The sequence below is a fragment of the Chlorocebus sabaeus genome, chromosome 25 (genome assembly GCF_047675955.1).
Source record: "Chlorocebus sabaeus isolate Y175 chromosome 25, mChlSab1.0.hap1, whole genome shotgun sequence".
NCBI classification, from domain to species: Eukaryota; Metazoa; Chordata; class Mammalia; order Primates; family Cercopithecidae; genus Chlorocebus; species Chlorocebus sabaeus.
The window spans coordinates 22,723,106-22,740,000 of NC_132928.1; the positions used below are offsets into that span (position 1 = coordinate 22,723,106).

General features: G+C 47.1%; 1 protein-coding gene across 2 annotated transcripts; it reads left to right on the forward strand.

The window, feature by feature from the left end:
• Positions 1-9,884: 9,884 nt before the first annotated feature.
• Positions 9,885-16,105, forward strand: IL10 (interleukin 10). 2 transcript variants are annotated; one of them, XM_007988664.3, is made up of 5 exons: positions 9,885-10,814; positions 11,693-11,752; positions 12,047-12,199; positions 13,253-13,318; positions 14,432-16,105. In XM_007988664.3, exons 1-5 carry the CDS (start codon positions 10,650-10,652, stop codon positions 14,522-14,524), a joined length of 537 nt encoding a protein of 178 aa, XP_007986855.1. In that variant the 5' UTR covers positions 9,885-10,649; the 3' UTR covers positions 14,525-16,105. The 2 variants fall into 2 exon arrangements, with proteins under 2 accessions (XP_007986855.1, XP_072867656.1); XM_073011555.1 differs by lacking the exons at positions 13,253-13,318; positions 14,432-16,105 and having other exon boundaries at positions 12,047-13,182.
• Positions 16,106-16,895: the final 790 nt, after the last annotated feature.

Sequence of the window (16,895 nt, forward strand, 5' to 3'; positions counted from 1 at the left end):
ATTGAGCTTTAATCTGACCACACAATGTCTGACCAGTTCCTAAAAGGGTGCCCTCCTTAGGAAATGATTTCTAAATTCTCCAGAGCACTTAGAACCCACCTACTGTGTGTGCCAGGCAAATCTGCATGGGATGAGAAGAGAATGGCAAGCCAATGATATTGATTTAATTGGATAAATTCTGGCCAGTGGAGCTAGGAAATGTCTGTTTTTATTTTCAATGTTGTTCTAAAAACTGAGAAAGCACAAGGGTTACCAAAGACTCAGCAGGGTTTTTAATGCCCCTTGAAATTAAAGAGGAGGGAGAGAGGAGAACGAAAGGCAGAAGAAAAAAGCAGAGCCCAAAATAAGCCTGCAGCAGAGTCCGTCCAACAGCTCTGTGCCCCTTGACCACACCCAGCCCCTAGAACCTAGTCCTAGGCCTGGGGCCCCTTGGAGAAGGGGTTTACAGTAATGCTAGGTCACTGGCAAATCAACCCCAGAACTCCTATGGGTTTTGACTTGAAACCACAAACACTGCTTGTGAGGCACTGTAGCTTCCGTGACATGTGAGAGGCTCACAGGAGCTGCTAAACTGAAAGACCACCCTGGTTATTTGGAAACTCTGAATAAAGAAGACAGCAGTGGGCTTCTCCCTTATCTACCCAGGCCAAGTGCCCTGTTGGTACATCCTCTGCACCTGCCTCTGAGGCCACATTTTGATCATTCTCCTCCCACTTGTCCTCACCCAGAGATTTCTGTGAAACACATACAGCATTCATTCTCTAAGGGTGGTCTGAGAAACCCTGAGAGGTCTTCCCTCTTCCAAGGGAAAATTCTTATGCTACGACTAAAACGGCGTATTACAACAGACCGGATGTAGGAGCAGTTGTGAGGATCCTGCTTCTATCAAGCCAGAGAATTAAAGAGGCTTGGGAAAAAATGCAGAACAATGCTAAATGTGTTTTGGTTTGGAAAATAGTTACATCTCATTTAAAAATGCCATGTTAACATGTAAGGTTTTATTATTGTTTATGACTTTAAAATGATGTCATAGGAAGTATTTTTAAAATGTCTCAGTTTTACTTTCTAATATGATAAACGTTTATATATATGTGTGTGTGTATATATGTGTGTGTGTGTGTGTGTATATATGTAAGTATATATAACCCACATAAGTGAAAGTTCTTTGGGGGTCCTCAATAACTTTGAAGACTTTAAAGGGATCCACATAGTTTACCAACAGCTGACTTAGGGAACCCAGGGCAAGGCTGGACGCAGTTACTCGCACTCACTCCCTTTCCCTTCTTCCTTAGTCTATGAGCTAACTAGCAAATGACAGTCATAGTGGAAGTAGCATGAATCCAAGGTTGGAGGAAGCACCTGCATCTTCACGTGTGTTGAAGCTGTGCATCCAAAATGCACAAAACAGAGTATGGGGAAGATTGAGAGTCAGTGGCACATTTTAGAGGTAAGGACCAGAATGGCCAAGATGATGGGAAGTAATCAACTGTCTCCTTTTTTTTTTTTTTTTTTTAATGAGACAGAGTCTCGCTCTGTCACCCAGGCTGGAGCACAGTGCTGTGATCTCTGCTTACTGCAGCCTCAGCCTCCCAAGTTCAAGTGATTCTCCTGCCTCAGCCTCCCCAGTAGCTGGGATTACAGGCACCTGCCACCATGTCCAGCTAATTTTTGTGTTTTTAGTAGAGACGGGGTTTCACCATGTTGGCCAAACTGGTCTTGAACTCCTGACCTAGTGATCAACCTGCCTCAGCCTCCCAAAGTGCTGGGATTACAGGCGCGAGCTACTGCGCCCAGCCCCTCTCCTCTCTTTTATAAGGTTTCTGGAAGGTCTTGCTCCTGTAGGGGTACTGCAGTGGGAAGGCAGGCCAAACTACGCTTTTTAATACTGTGACACTCATGGATCAGAGACAAAATAGAAATGCCGTTCTGTCTGAAAATATTCCAAGGCTCGAAGTCTTCCCCTGACACAAAAATATCTAAGCCAACCTCACTATCATCCCCAATTCCTAAACTTAAGGTACCCAAGGAATACAAAATAGATTCATAACTGTTTAATGGATGGAAACTTATTGTCATAGACTTTCAACTTCTTACCACTACAACCTCACACACTGCACACATCTTAGACAACTGCCCCTAATTGTTGCTGCAGGCCCAGAGAACTCAGAGTGATTTGATACTTATGTGAGTAAAGGAATTAGGTACTGATTTGAAAAAGAATTGCGTTCAGATTCTACCTTTGCCATTAACTACCTCTAGGACCTGGGAAAGTCTTCTCCAGGCCTCTGTTTGCCCATTTGTAAAATAAGACACGTGAATGTGATAATTTCTAAGACCCCCTCCTCTTCTGTCGTCCTATAGAATTTTTACATTCCAGCAGCCATGGGGGAGTTAACATATGCCTGGAAGAGCACTAATTAGTAATCAGATCAATTCTTTTAAAAACTGGAAAAGCTATAATGGGTATACGCATATAGTTTGTAAGGACAGTGGTTTCTTCAGATGAATCCATTCTCTACTTATGCTTTACAAGAGATGGAAGAACAACAGACATACAGCCATGTAGCACTACAAAAAGTTTAGGAAGCACATGCTCAGCCGCTCAGTCAGCCAACAAATATTTAGTGAGAACCTTGGATGTGCCCAGAACCATGCTGAGTACTGAGCAAACAACACTCATCAAAAGTAGATACAGGCCCTGCCCTCGAGGTGGCCACAGTCTAACAGGAGAGACAGAGGTCAATCAAATGATCACACAGCCACATGTCTAATGCAAACTGACATAAAATACTATGGAAGGGCAGGAGCAAGGTGATCCAAGAAGATACACCTAGGGGGCCTGACCTAGACTGGGGAATGATTAACTCATTTGAGGAAGGAACATCTGAGCTGACAGCTGAAGGATGAAGACAGGAGGAGAACAGGAAAGGAGAACTAAATGTGCAAAGGCCCTGTGATAGGAGAGAGAGGGGATAAATCACTGGGCATAGTGGCTAATGTATGTAAGCCCAGCCACTTGGAGGCTGAGGCAAGAGGATCACTTGAGCCTAGGAGTTCAAAAACAGCCGGGGCAACATAGCAAGACCCTGTCTCTTTAAAAAAAAAAAAAAAGAGAGAGAGAGAGAGCATGTGGATCATTTGAAAAAAAAAGAAGAAGAAAGTCAATGAGGCTGGAGTGCAGAGGGAAGTAGAAAGTGGAGAGTGCCGCAAGTTGAAGCAGAAGAGATAGGCAGGGTCAGATGATAAAGGAAGTTATAGAAAACATTAAGAATATGAGTCCTGGCCGGGCACAGCGGCTCACGCCTGTAATCCCAGCACTTTGGGAGGCCAAGGCAGGAGGATCACGAGGTCAGGAGATCGAGACCACCCTGGCTAACACGGTGAAACCCCATCTCTACTAACAACACAAAAAATTAGCTGGGTGTGGTGGCGGGTGCCTGTAGTCCCAGCTACTCGGGAGGCTGAGGCAGGAGAATGGCGTGAACCCAGGAGGCAGAGCTTGCAGTGAGCCGAGATTGCACCTCTGCACTCCAGTCTGGGTGACAAAGCGAGACTCCGTCCCCCCTCCCAAAAAAAAAAAAAAAGAATATGAGTCCTTATTTGACCAAGAGAGGGAAAGTGGGAAGCCATGGAAGAGTTCAAGTAGCAACAGAGTCATGATCAGATTAGTGCTTGGAAATAGTGACTTGCTACAACATGGAGAACATCTAGAGAATGGATATTAGAACACCAACTTGGCATTTATGTTGGAGTCCAAGAGAGATAAGATAATGTTGGGGTGATGAGACCCAACACCAGGCCATGGGGGCTATAAAGTCTAGCGGAGTCAAAGGAATGAGCAAAGACAAGTTAAGCGTGCATAAAGTGGGTCCAGGGGGCCAACGCTGGTACGGAGACTGTGAAGGCCCCAAGTTCTGGGAGCCCAAATTATTTATTGGTGATCGAACAAAGAAGCAGGTGGTGAGGACTTGGGGGTAAACAGTTGAGGGCAAGAGGATGTGGGGGTAGAAAGGTAGTGGTGCATCAAACATAGCTGTGACAGTTTAGCATTTTCTTTGACACATATAGAATATGCTGTGCTGCTCAAGATAGTGGAGAGCATGTTTACGAGTCTGGGAGAGCAACCAACAAGTCTGTGCACATTCCAGAGGCTATAATGGATTTTATGCCCTAAGCCCTAGCCACGAGGGGTTTTATGTCCTGGGCTTAGATTTGTGGTGCAGCAGGGCAGCCTTCCACCCTTTGGCACAGAGCTTGGTGTTCCAAAGGCCACGAGCAGTTTGAGACCCTGGACCCCAGACATCTTCCAAGACTCTTTTATATTATGACAGACAAGCCAGTCCTGCCTCAACTCTTCTACCAACAGATAGTAGCTTGAACCAGACAGTCATTGTTGGTGATGATGGAAATGGAGACAAATCAGTAGATTAGAGAAATGTTTATGAAGAAAAATCTGGAGGTTCTGGTGACAGATTGAACATAGACAGGCAAGGAAAAGGGAGGGACCAACAAATCATTTCTAGAGTTAATTGATAGTTCCATTTACTGAGCTAGGGTGCACTGGATGAAGGTGAAACCAGAGAGAGATGATTTTACTCTCAGATCCAGAATCAACTACATAAATTGGCAGGGGAGGACAGTACAAAATAAAAATGTGGAAGCTCCTGCTCAACAGTTATTGAGAATTTCAAGATGGTGATAGCAGAGCAAGGGGAGGACTCTTTTAGTCATGGGACCCTGTATGACTGCAGAAGTCACTTACCTACAAACCCAGCCCTGCTTGGATATGTTGGGTTGGAGGTGCCAGTCATCCAGTGGAGACTGAAGCAAACTAAAGCCCACCAGAGGGACAGTCCTGGAGCTAAAAGAATCGATTTGTGCCCACACTTAGGAGCCCACTAGTTATCCTAGGTAGTCATAAAGATAGAGCAGAAACAGCTATGGTCCTCTGGGTGGCCAAGGTTCCAACACCTGGTGTCCTGGTCCCTGATAAGCCAAATTTCTCATATGAGAAGTTACAGAGCACAGTGTCCATCCCCTAAGGAAAATCCAAATTGCCTGATGTGGTGCCACAGTTGCACAAAGGGGAATTCCACATTGGCTGCCCAAAGATCAGCCCTTCCGCTCATCTGTGGTTTGCAGTGTCTGCCAGCCATGATCCTCGGAAGAGCACTTAATCCGGTTTGCATAACCCTTGTTCCATTCCACCTAAGGGCCATCCCCAGCCTGGGCTCCTCCTAAACTTCTGGCCCACCAGGCCTTTATTCTGAAGTACCCCAGACACTATCAAAGCCAATGTCAGGACAGCCCAGAGGAATACGGTGCTCACAGACCCCTGTCCCCTTGCACCCCAAGCTGGCCACACTTTGGGTGTATGATGGACATGGGGTCTGTTGCAGCACAGCTTCCGAGGAAGCCTCTGTCCAAATAGCTGAGGAAGGTTATTCAAGGGAATACTAGAAATTTCAAGCTGGCGAAGCTATTTTACACACTCAATGTCCTGGATAAGAAGAAATGAAACTCCCGTTATCAGCCTTAAAAAATAACTACTAATGGCAAGTAGGATTCAAGCCCCGAGGGGCTTCTTCATCAGGACAGTTGTATCCCCTCCCCAAGATGGCCACAATCTCACCTTCTCTGCCTGCATCATCAACCTGCCTGCTCTCTGCTGGCTGACCCTGTTGCCCAACAAGCTGTCTAAACCCAGAGTCCAGCAAGCCCAGATCCCTGAACCTTCCCTCCACTGTTTCAGAGCCACCCTCACAGGGCTCCTAGCCCGCTCCGCACTCTCGGGTTTGAGCTGTGGAATTGCAGTAAGGCATGGGGTAACCAAGAAGGTTGCCATTTTGCTTAGCATGAGAGTAGCTGGGAGGCAGATTCCTTTTTTTTTTTTTTTTTTTTTTTTTTTGAGATGCAGTCTCACCCTGTCACCCAGGCTAGAGTGCAGTGGCACGATCTTGGCTCACTGCAACCTCCGCCTCCTGGATTCACGCCATTCTCCTGCCTCATCCTTCCGAGTAGCTGGGACTACAGGTGCCCGCCATCAGGCCTGGCTAATTTTTTTTGTATTTTTAGTAGAGACGAGATTTCACCATGTTAGCCAGGATGGTCTTGATCTCCTGACCTCGTGATTCACCCATCTCAGCCTCCCAAAGTGCTGGGATTACAGGTGTGAGCCACTGACCGCGCCTGGCAAGGGAGGCAGATTTTTTTTTTTTCAGTTGCAAGATTTAATAGAGTGAAAACAGAGCTCCCGTACAAAGGGAGAGGACCCAAAGAGGGTAGCCGTTGTCCCTCCCACTGTGCTCTCAGGCGATATATGATTGGCTATTTCTTTACCTCCCGTTTTTGCCTAATTAGGATTTTAGTGAGCTCTCTTTACTACCTGATTGGTCGGGTGTGAGCTAAGTTGCAAGCCCCGTGTTTAATGGTGGATGCAGTCAACTTCCCAGCTAGGCTTAGGGATTCTCAGTTGGTCTAGGAAATCCAGCTAGTCCTGTCTCTCAGTCCCCCCTCTCAACAGGAAAACCCAAGTGCTATTGGGGAGGTTGGCCAATGACCGCTCTAACAGGAGGCAAATTCTTTATACGATCTTGTGAACTGTAGAAAGCACCCTCCAAAATCTATTTGCATAAGTGCGCACACACACACACACACACACACACACCAGCACTTCTTGTCTGCCCAGATTCCTCTGCAGCTAAAGTGGTGAAACTTCCTAAAAGTGGTGGAGCTTCCTAAAAAGATTATCAGGGTCTCCTGGGTTGGTGTGCCTTTAAACCTTTGGACTTTACCACCTCCTATCTCTCCTATCTCCTCTCAACAAAGGTTAGGAGAACAAGAATGCAGAAAAAACGGGTCCAGGATGACATCTGAGTGCTTGCTTTGGGCTTCTTGATGAGTGAGACAGAAAATAAAATAAAACCCCCTTTTTTTAAAGCCATGCTTACTCAGGTTTTCCTTCATTTGCAGCTAAATACAGAAATGAGAGAATATTTTGGAGTAGGGATGGAAGAAGAGAGGTATTCGCCTTCCCACAACCTTCTGATTTCCCAGTGTGTCCCCAACTGGAAAAATTCATTTAAAATCGGTGTAATAAGCTTGATTAGATGCCTGCTATGCATCTAGGCTTGAGGGCAAACCGGACTCAGCCTTTTGGCCTCAAGAAGCTCACAGTGTGAGAGTAGCATTTGTGACCTCTTGAAATTCACAGAACTGAATTGTGCCCAGGTTGACACTCTATCCATCCATAGGTGCCTGCCTTCTCACTTCCCTCTTTGCATGAGCGCCTTGTACCAAAATCCAAACCCAAATCTCCTCACATGTGAGTGTTGGCATTTATGTCTCAAACATGACCTATGGGTTTGGGAGTTTTCCCCGTGGACCTCAGTGACTTTTTAGATGAACAGATATTTTCAAAAACTTGAGAAATAGGAGTCCTGTTTGTTGTTCTTGTTGCCTTGTCAATATAAGGGCATAGGGTCTTTACTCAAATGTTCACATCTATCTCTTGACAGCAATACTATGAGACATATTGATGGAGAAGCTGTTGTCTCCATATGTTAAATGAGGTCATGCATCAGGGAACTTGCCTATGGTTCTCTCCAACCACTTAAATTCTGAAACTTTGAAATGAGAGTGGACAGTAATTTCAAATCAACGGGGAAAGAATCAACTCTTCAGCAAATGGCTTGAGATAATTAGCTACACATTTCAGAACAAATAAAGAAGTCAGATCCCGGCTGGGTGCCGTGGCTCACGCCTGTATTCCCAGCACTTTGGGAGGCCGAGGCGGGTGGATCACGAGGTCAGGAGATCGAGACCATCCTGGTTAACACGGTGAAACCCTGTCTCTACTAAAAATATATATTAAAAAAAAATTAGCTGAGTGTGGTGGCGGGCGCCTGTAGTCCCAACTACTCGGGAGACTGAGGCAGGAGAATGACTTGAACCCAGGAGGTGGAGCTTGCAGTGAGCCCAGAACGCGCCACTGCACTCCAGCCTGGGTGATGGAGCAAGGCTCCATCTCAAAAAAAGAAGTCAGATCCTAACCTCAACCCTATTTAATAGATTATAGATGAAAGAAAGGTACAAATGGCTTTTACACTCCCTTCTCCCTGACATTGTGTGTGTGTGTGTGTGTATTTGCACACACATCTTAAATAATAAGAAAATTGAAGGGAGGCTGCCTGCCTCCCTGAGTCACTCTCCTTTTCCTTCTGAGTGCTTACCTGTGCCCAGACCACCTCCTTAGCCTCACACCCTCCAGGCTCACAGGGCACTCTTCTATGCCCATCCCAAGTATAGCTGATCCTTCCACGGGCCAGACTTGGGCTAGGTACCAAGTATGCAAAGATTAATAAAACAATGTCCTGTTTCAGGGAGCTCAAAGCTGATTGGGCAAGGCACGATGTGTACACGAATGACAACCATGGTAGGGTTGTAAGTTTCCTAGTAAGGTAAGCACAGGGCATGATGGGAAACAAAGGAAGGAGGGGTTCACAGCCTCACCCAGAGTTCAGAACCCCTGGCCTGCCTGGTGTCTATGCTGAGTCCACTTCTGGAACACCCAGCTCAGAGAGGGGGCTAACCCTGCAGGCTAACACGGACACAGCCCAGAAAACCCAGGAGCTGAGGGGGAAGGAGAAAGGTGCAAGCAGGGAAAACCCAGGTCCTGGTCCCCTTCTCTCTGCTTCCTGGCAGCAGAACTCAGACAGAACCCTTAAGCCAGTGTAAGGCTGGCAGGACCAGTAAGTTCTGAGTTAGCTCCATACTAGTTTCTAGAAGGCTCTTTCTCACTTCCTGATTCTTAGGTTTCTACACTGACACTCCCTGAAGAGTTGGGAAGAGACACCACAGTCCCCTGACCCTGATCCATAGGTCACCACAGCACGGACATCCATAGGCTGGGCCTGGGCCCTCTCATCCCTCCCTCCCATTCACTCTATGCTGGCTGGGCCCCAAGGTGTTTGCGCCCCTTGCAGTGAGTGACCTTCTCCAGTGGAGCAGGCTCAGAACCTTCTGCCATTGGAGATGTCCCATTGCTGATGCAGGAAGGTGAAGACCCAGCAGAACACTGGGAATGCCCTCCATCTGGGTCCATGGCTACTTAAACTCAGTGCTGCCTGGCAGGCAGGAGGACAAGTGCTGTTGCCCTGTTGGGACAGATAAAAAGCAGACACAGGGAGGATGAGTGACTTGCCCTGAGTATAGAGTGACAGGGCCAAGGCAGAGCCCAGGCCTCCTGCACCTAGGCCAGTGTTCCTCCCAGTTACAGTCTAAACTGGAACGGCAGGCAAAGTCCCTGTGGAAGGGGAAGGTGAAGTCTCAAAGGATCCCCAGAGACTTTGCAGATATCTGAAGAAGTCCTGATGTCACTGCCCTGGTCCTTCCCCAGGTAGAGCAATGCTCCACGCCACAACTCAACTGGCTCCCCTTACCTTGTACACACACACACACACACACACACACACACACACACACACACACACAAATCCAAGACAACACTACTAAGGCTTCTTTGGGAAGGGGAAGTAGGGATAGGTAAGAGGAAAGTAAGGGACCTCCTATCCAGCCTCCATGGAATCCTGACTTCTTTTCCCTGTTATTTCAACTTCTTCCTCCCCATCTTTTAGACTTTAGACTCCAGCCACAGAAGCTTACAACTAAAAGAAACTCTAAGGCCAATTTAATCCAAGGTTTCATTCTATGTGTTGGAGATGGCATAGAGTAGGATGAGGGAACCAAATTCTCAGTTGGCACTGGTGTACCCTTGTACAGGTGATGTAACCTCTCTGTGCCTCAGTTTGTTCACTATAAAATAGAGATGGTAGGGGTCATGGTGAGCACTACCTGACTAGCATATAACAAGCTTTCGGCAAGTGCAGACTACTCTTACCCACTTCCCCCAAGCACAGTTGGGGTGGGGGACACTTGGGACAGCTGAAGAAGAGGAAACATGCGCCTGAGAATTCAAATGAAATCAGGGTAAAGGAGCCTGGAGCACATCCTGTGACCCTGCCTGTCCTGTAGGAAGCTGGTCTCTGGAAGGTAAAATGGAAGAGCTGCTTGGGAGCTTTGAGGATATTTAGCCCACCTCCTCATTTTTACTTGGGGAAACTAAGGCCCACAGACCTAAGGTGACTGTCTAAGTTAGCAAGGAGAAGTCTTGGGTATTCACCCTGGGTTGGGGGGACCCAATTATTTCTCAATCCCATTGTATTCTGGAATGGGCAATTTGTCCACGTCAATGTGACCTAGGAACACGTGAATGGGAACCCACAACTGCGGGCCTCTGCGCACAGAACAGCTGTTCTCCCCAGGAAATCAACTTTTGTAAATTGAGAAGCTAAAAAATTATTCTAAGAGAGGTAGCCCATCCTAAAAATAGCTGTGCAGAAGTTCATGTTCAACCAATCCTTTTTGCTTACGATGCAAAATTTGAAAACTAAGTTTATTAGAGAGGTTAGAGAAGGAGGAGCTCTAAGCAGAAAAAATCCTGTGCCGGGAAACCTGTGATTGTGGCTTTTTATGAATGAAGAGGCCTCCCTGAGCTTACGATATAAAAGGGGGACAGAGAGGTGAAGGTCTACACATCAGGGGCTTGCTCTTGCAAAACCAAACCACAAGACAGACTTGCAAAAGAAGGCATGCACAGCTCAGCACTGCTCTGTTGCCTGGTCCTCCTGACTGGGGTGAGGGCCAGCCCAGGCCAGGGCACTCAGTCTGAGAACAGCTGCACCCGCTTCCCAGGCAACCTGCCTCACATGCTTCGAGACCTCCGAGATGCCTTCAGCAGAGTGAAGACTTTCTTTGTGAGTATGATTCCCTCCTGTGCTTTCTCTCTTCCTGGGACTGCCTGAACTAGGCATTTTCCTGGAGCTATAAGAAGACCCTCCTCCTGTGCCTCCACTTCCATCCCCAACACCTATTTCCCCAAACTTAAATTCTTAAGAGAATCCTAGATCAAGCCATAGGTTTAATGAGTTAAGCTAAGCTAGATGATACAGTAAATGTGCAGGAAAAGCTGCCTTAAAAAGTAAATGCATTCTTTCTCATGCTGAGAAACTTCTTATAACAACCTGCTAGAGCTCTATACTTCATTGGCTAGGAGAAGTAAAGAAAGGTCTGATTTGAGGTGAAGATGCTCCCCATGCCCTGTAACAGGGAAACTTAAATTGCCTCTGCTTAGAGCCTTTGCAGACCTGAAAGACCAGTGGTTTGGGGAAGCACTCTACATGAGGGAAACCTGCATTAGAAGGAGCTTCTTATTCCCTGGGATCTTTCCAAGCTGAACTGGATGTCTACAGTGGGGAGAAAGAAAAGCAGAGAACAGGACATGAGAGGGGGCTCGAGGCACCAAAGGGTTGACATAGGTGTTCCTTAAAGCCGAATGTAGCTCTGCAGAAAGAAGACCAGGACTGAGTCAAGTTTCTGCTTTCGCTTCAAAATCGGCCAGATTTTTTAAATAACTTGACTCTGAGGAGGAGGACCAGATTTAAGTGATGGTCCCATCACTGTTGAATCCTGTTTTTAAAACTCCCCTTTTGATATTTTGGGCCAGAGCCAATTTGATTTAAAAAAACAAAAACAAACAAACAAAAAAAAACTCGAAACGCAAGGGCATCAAAAAGACTGCATTTCAGTTATTTCCCCAAACCTCAAGTTCATTCTCCTTTTGTTCTTCATGCAGCAAATGAAGGATCAGCTGGACAACATATTGTTAAAGGAGTCCTTGCTGGAGGACTTTAAGGTGAGAGCAGGGGTGGGGTGCTGGGGGAGTGTGCAGCCTGATTAAGGGAAGGGAGGCTCTGCTTCCTGATTGCAGGGAATTGGGTCTGTTTCCTTCGCTTTGAAAACGAGAAGTGGGAAGATCTTAACTCAGCACATAGCAGCCAGAGGGTTTACAAAAGGCTCAGTCCTTGGGGGGAGGCTTCTGGTGAAGGAGGATCGCTGGAACCAAGCTGTCCTCTCAAGCTATTTGCAGCAGCCCCTCCTCCCAGCCACCTCCACCAATCTCTCACTCACCTTTGGCTCCTGCCCTTAGGGTTACCTGGGTTGCCAAGCCTTGTCTGAGATGATCCAGTTTTACCTGGAGGAGGTGATGCCCCAAGCTGAGAACCACGACCCAGACATCAAGGAGCATGTGAACTCCCTGGGGGAGAATCTGAAGACCCTCAGGCTGAGGCTGCGGCGCTGTGTAAGTAGCAGAACAGTTCTTTCCCTTGCAGCTGCCCCCAAAATACCATCTCCTACAGACCAGCATCCAGAGACACTCACATCTAGAGACACAGCAAAGACACAGACTGGCAGAGCTAGCTGTAAATGTGGAAAGACTCCTGGAGTCAGATCTCTTGCTCATTTCTCTTTGAGCACGCGTGGGGGGTGGCTGCTAGGCATTTACATGTGAAATTTGCGAACAGCTTTCCTGTTATTTGTGAGTCATTTGTGGGTTATTAACTACTCCCCTCTCTCTCTTCATGAAAGGAGCCCAGAGCTTCAGTCAGGCCTCCACTGCCTCTTTGTAACTAGACCCTGGGCTGAGAGCTAAGGTTTCCAAGCAGAGGAAACATCACTCACCTCCTTTAATCTCAACATTTGGAAAGCAAAGCTCTAAGAAGGGCCCAATTGACTGACGGGACTTCCCCTGGCATTTTAGAAGGGACAAGGGGACTATTCATCCCCGGGTTAGTGTCTATGAGTAATTCCTCTAAGTAATTTATTTCTCCAACTGACATGATGCCCTCACTACTAATGGTTTCCCTTGTTCTCTCACTAATATTGGAAAAACAGTTGGTGCCTATTTGTAGGACAGGGCTATGTGAAGGATTTTGTGCCAGTAGCTTCCCTCCTCAGATGCTTAGAAATGGTCCTCAGTGGCTGTGACTGATGGGGAGGGACAGGATGGAGAGGCAGAAAAGGACAGGCTGAAGAATGCCTCACTAAGCACTGCAGGAGATACTGTAGAGTTCCGGGGGAGGAAGGAATCCCAAGACCGCGGTTGTCATCCAAGCCTTGCGAACATCTCGGAGTGGGTCCTGGAGAAATATATCTTATCTCCCAGGGCCATGGTTCTTCTCTGACCCTTGGATAGTTAGTAAGGGTGAAGCAGGGCTCAATTCTCTCTGGGAGCTGTGAGGCGAGGCATTTGGATAAATCTAGCACCCTCATGATGCCACCAGCTTGTCCCCCAAGTGTGATGGACATGGAGCTGGGAGCCGGGATCACCAACACTCTCTCTTTTCTTCCACAGCATCGATTTCTTCCCTGTGAAAACAAGAGCAAGGCCGTGGAGCAGGTGAAGAATGCCTTTAGTAAGGTGAGCTTGGATGGTGGCAGAGAGGGTCTGCAGAGCACAACCCATGCCCACTCCCCACCCCCAAAGCGTGGAAGGTGGCGGGGACTCAGTAGGCCCCATCCTTCATTGGAAGGAGTGTGGGAACCTGACAGATGGTATGACCTGCTCAGCCAGTGAGGAGCTGCCGCCTTGATTGTATTTGTTTTCTGTTAAGTGTCTTTGGGGGTTTCTAAATGACTGCTCGCTGCCTTTGCAGGCTTGCGGGTTAGGCTGGCCGGCCAGCCTGTGAACACAGTGAGCTGTGTGCTGGGGAGAGTGACAAAGGAAACAGAAAGTACAGAAAGTAGCTTGTTGGGAATCTAGGCTGAACCCACACGTGCAGGAAGCTGGCACATAAATGTGCACATACAAATACACCTGGGGGTTCAGCCCAGACTCCCCAGAACTCAGAGTGAGCAGGAAGCCAGATTCTCACTTAGCTGGAGTTGGTTCAAGCCCACTTTCCATCTGCCCCTTGCACCTGCCAAGGTGCCTGAGAATGTCAGCTCCCAAACCAAATAGGGTTTCACACTTCCAACTGTGCGTGAACTTTTTCAGTCTGATTTCCCAGAAACCATGCGGCCTATGTCCTCCTCGTGGGCTGGGGACAGACACTGCACAGAGTGCCAACATTAGGGGGTGTGAATTTCTCATAGTAGATCAGGGCGGCAGGGCAGGGCCTGTTCAATGTGTTGGTGGGAGAACGCAGACATTTAAAAGGCTCCCTCCTCTCCTTCTCTCACCATCTTGCTTTCAAAGTGCTTCCTCTAATGTCTTTTCATCACACTCTGCATAATCATCATGTGAATACGTGACCTTTAAAACTGTTGAAAAGGCATCATTTTGAAGACAGCGCTTTGCAAAATGAATGCTCCTTTTGCTAGGCAGTAGCCATACTTCAGGCCTGGAGGAGATGAAGGTCAATGCACTGCCTTTCCCAAGGCAGCTGGGCCTATCCTCTGGTTCACTTCCTAGCGTGAGGGAGAACAAGCAGCCTCTGCACTCAAGGTCATGCCTATCCATGAGCATGGGAAAGGGGAGCCTATTTCGTCCCCAGAAGGGATTTAACTGAATGTTTCTTAACTCTCTGCACAGCTCCAAGAGAAAGGTGTCTACAAAGCCATGAGTGAGTTTGACATCTTCATCAACTACATAGAAGCCTACATGACAATGAAGATACAAAACTGAGACATCAGGGTGGCGACTCTATAGACTCTAGGACATAAATTAGAGGTCTCCAAAATCAGATCCGGGGTTGTGGGATACCTGACCCAGCCCCTTGGGAAACCTTATTGTACCTCTCTCATAGAATATTTATTACCTCTGATACCTCAACCCCCATTTCTATTTATTTACTGAGCTTCTCTGTGAACGACTTAGAAAGAAGCCCAATATTATAATTTTTTTTCAATATTTATTATTTTCACCTGTTTTTAAGCTGTTTCCATAGGGTGACACCCTATGGTATTTGAGTGTTTTAAGATAAATTATAAGTTATATAAGGGAGAAAAAAAAAAAAAACCTTCCTTGGGAAGCCAACAGAAGCTTCCATTCCAAGCCTGACCACGCTTTCTAGCTGTTGAGCTGTTTTCCCTGACCTCCCTCTAATTTCTCTTGTCTGTGGGCTTGGGGCTTCCTAACTGCTACAAATACTCTTAGGAAGAGAAACCAGGGAGCCCCTTTGATGATTAATTCACCTTCCAGTGGCTCAGAGGGATTCCCCTAACCTCATTCGCCAACCACTTCATTCTTGAAAGCTGTGGCCAGCTTGTTATTTATAACAACCTAAATTTGGTTCTATGCCGGGCGCGGTGGCTCACGCCTGTAATCCCAGCACTTTGGGAGGCCGAGGTGGGTGGATCACTTAAGGTCAGGAGCTCCTAACCAGCCTGGCCAACGTGGTGAAACCCCATCTCTACTAAAAATACAAAAATTAGCCAGGTGTGGTGGCGCACACCTGTAATCCCAGCTACTTGGGAGGCTGAGGCAGGAGAATTGCTTGAACCCAGGGGGCGGAGGTTGCAGTGAGCTGATACCATGCCACTGTACTCCAGCCTGGGTGACAGAGTAAGACTCTGTCTCAAAAAAATAAAAATAAAAATAAATTTGGTTCTAATAGAACTCAGTTTTAACTAGAATTGATTCAATTCCTCTGGGAATGTTACATTGTTTGTCTGTCTTCTTGGCAGATTTTAATTTTGAATAAATAAATGTATCTTATTCACATCATGTTCTGGTGTCCGTTGACTCTTGTCTGACTAAAATTGTTCTCTCGAAGATCCCAAGACAAAAGAGAATGGGTGAATGAATTCTGCATTTCAGAGAAAGGAAGCCAGCTACCCCCTCCCAGGAGAGAGGGAAGGCTCCAAACCCAATCAGAGAAAAAGCTATTCTCACTGCAAAAGCCAACAGCAAAGACACCATGGTCTTCCCACAACTCAATCCTTCAAAGATTTGCTCCTAAGTCCTTAAAGATCATGCTGATTTTCAAGGCTAAGGAGTAGATTCTATAGGTACCAAAATTAGAAAGGAAAACAGGGGAAGTTTTTTGGGGTTTGTTTTTGTTTTTGCTTTTGCTTTTTGAGATGGAGTCTCTCCCTGTCTCCCAGGCTGGAATGTAATAGCATGATCTTGGCTCACTGCAACCTCCGCCTCCCAGATTCAAGCAATTCTCCTACCTCAGCCTCCCGAGTAGCTGATCTACAGGCTCATGCCACCATGCCCGGCTAATTTTTTGTATTTTTAGTAGAAACGGGGTTTCACCATGTTGGCCGGGCTGGTTATGAACTCCTGACCTCAAGTGATCCACCCGCCTCAGCCTCCCAAAGTGTCGGGATTACAGGCGTGAGCCACCACCCCCGGCCAGGGGAAGTTTTTAGGGTGAATACGAATTGCCTGGGTTATCCTGAAGATTAAGATAATGAGCTCACAGGGCTTCTGTCACTAGCAGATGGTCACAGTGCATACAGTTGGTTGTTATTGGTCATCACAACCAAAAACTCCCGCCAAATCCTCTTTGAGCTGAGATCAGAGGCAACATGGCTGGATCCAACAGAGTTGAAAATAAGCAAATTAGCCCACTTGAGAGGATAGCCAAGGACATCAGCTGCTGCTCTTTCTGTCCCCTCTCTGAGCCACCAGACAAATGTGAGACTGGCTTCTGACTGCGGTCTGCTGGGAGGGGCACGGTGGCTGGGGAAGCCCTACTCAAAGCCCCATGACTTAGAGGAGAGAGGAGGAAAAAAACGGGCTGAGTAAACACTAGTCTGCCTCACGCTCTGCCTGGGCAGCCCTGGTCTGGGGAAGGCTGGGAGCGGACAGGCTGTGGTCAGTTTTTCAGTAAGACCTGACTCACTTTGATTAAAGTAACCATAGGAAGGAAGTGGGAAACATCAAAGCGAAAATTCTGAGATGAAAGGGTAGGAGTAAGAATGGAGGTTAGCAGAAGATAAGGAGAGGGGCCAGAAGCTGTCTACTCTGAGGCTGTCCATACTGAACTGAAGAAGATATCCTGAGTCTGTGAAAGGAAAATCTTGGGGTCTCAAAATCACTAGGCTAA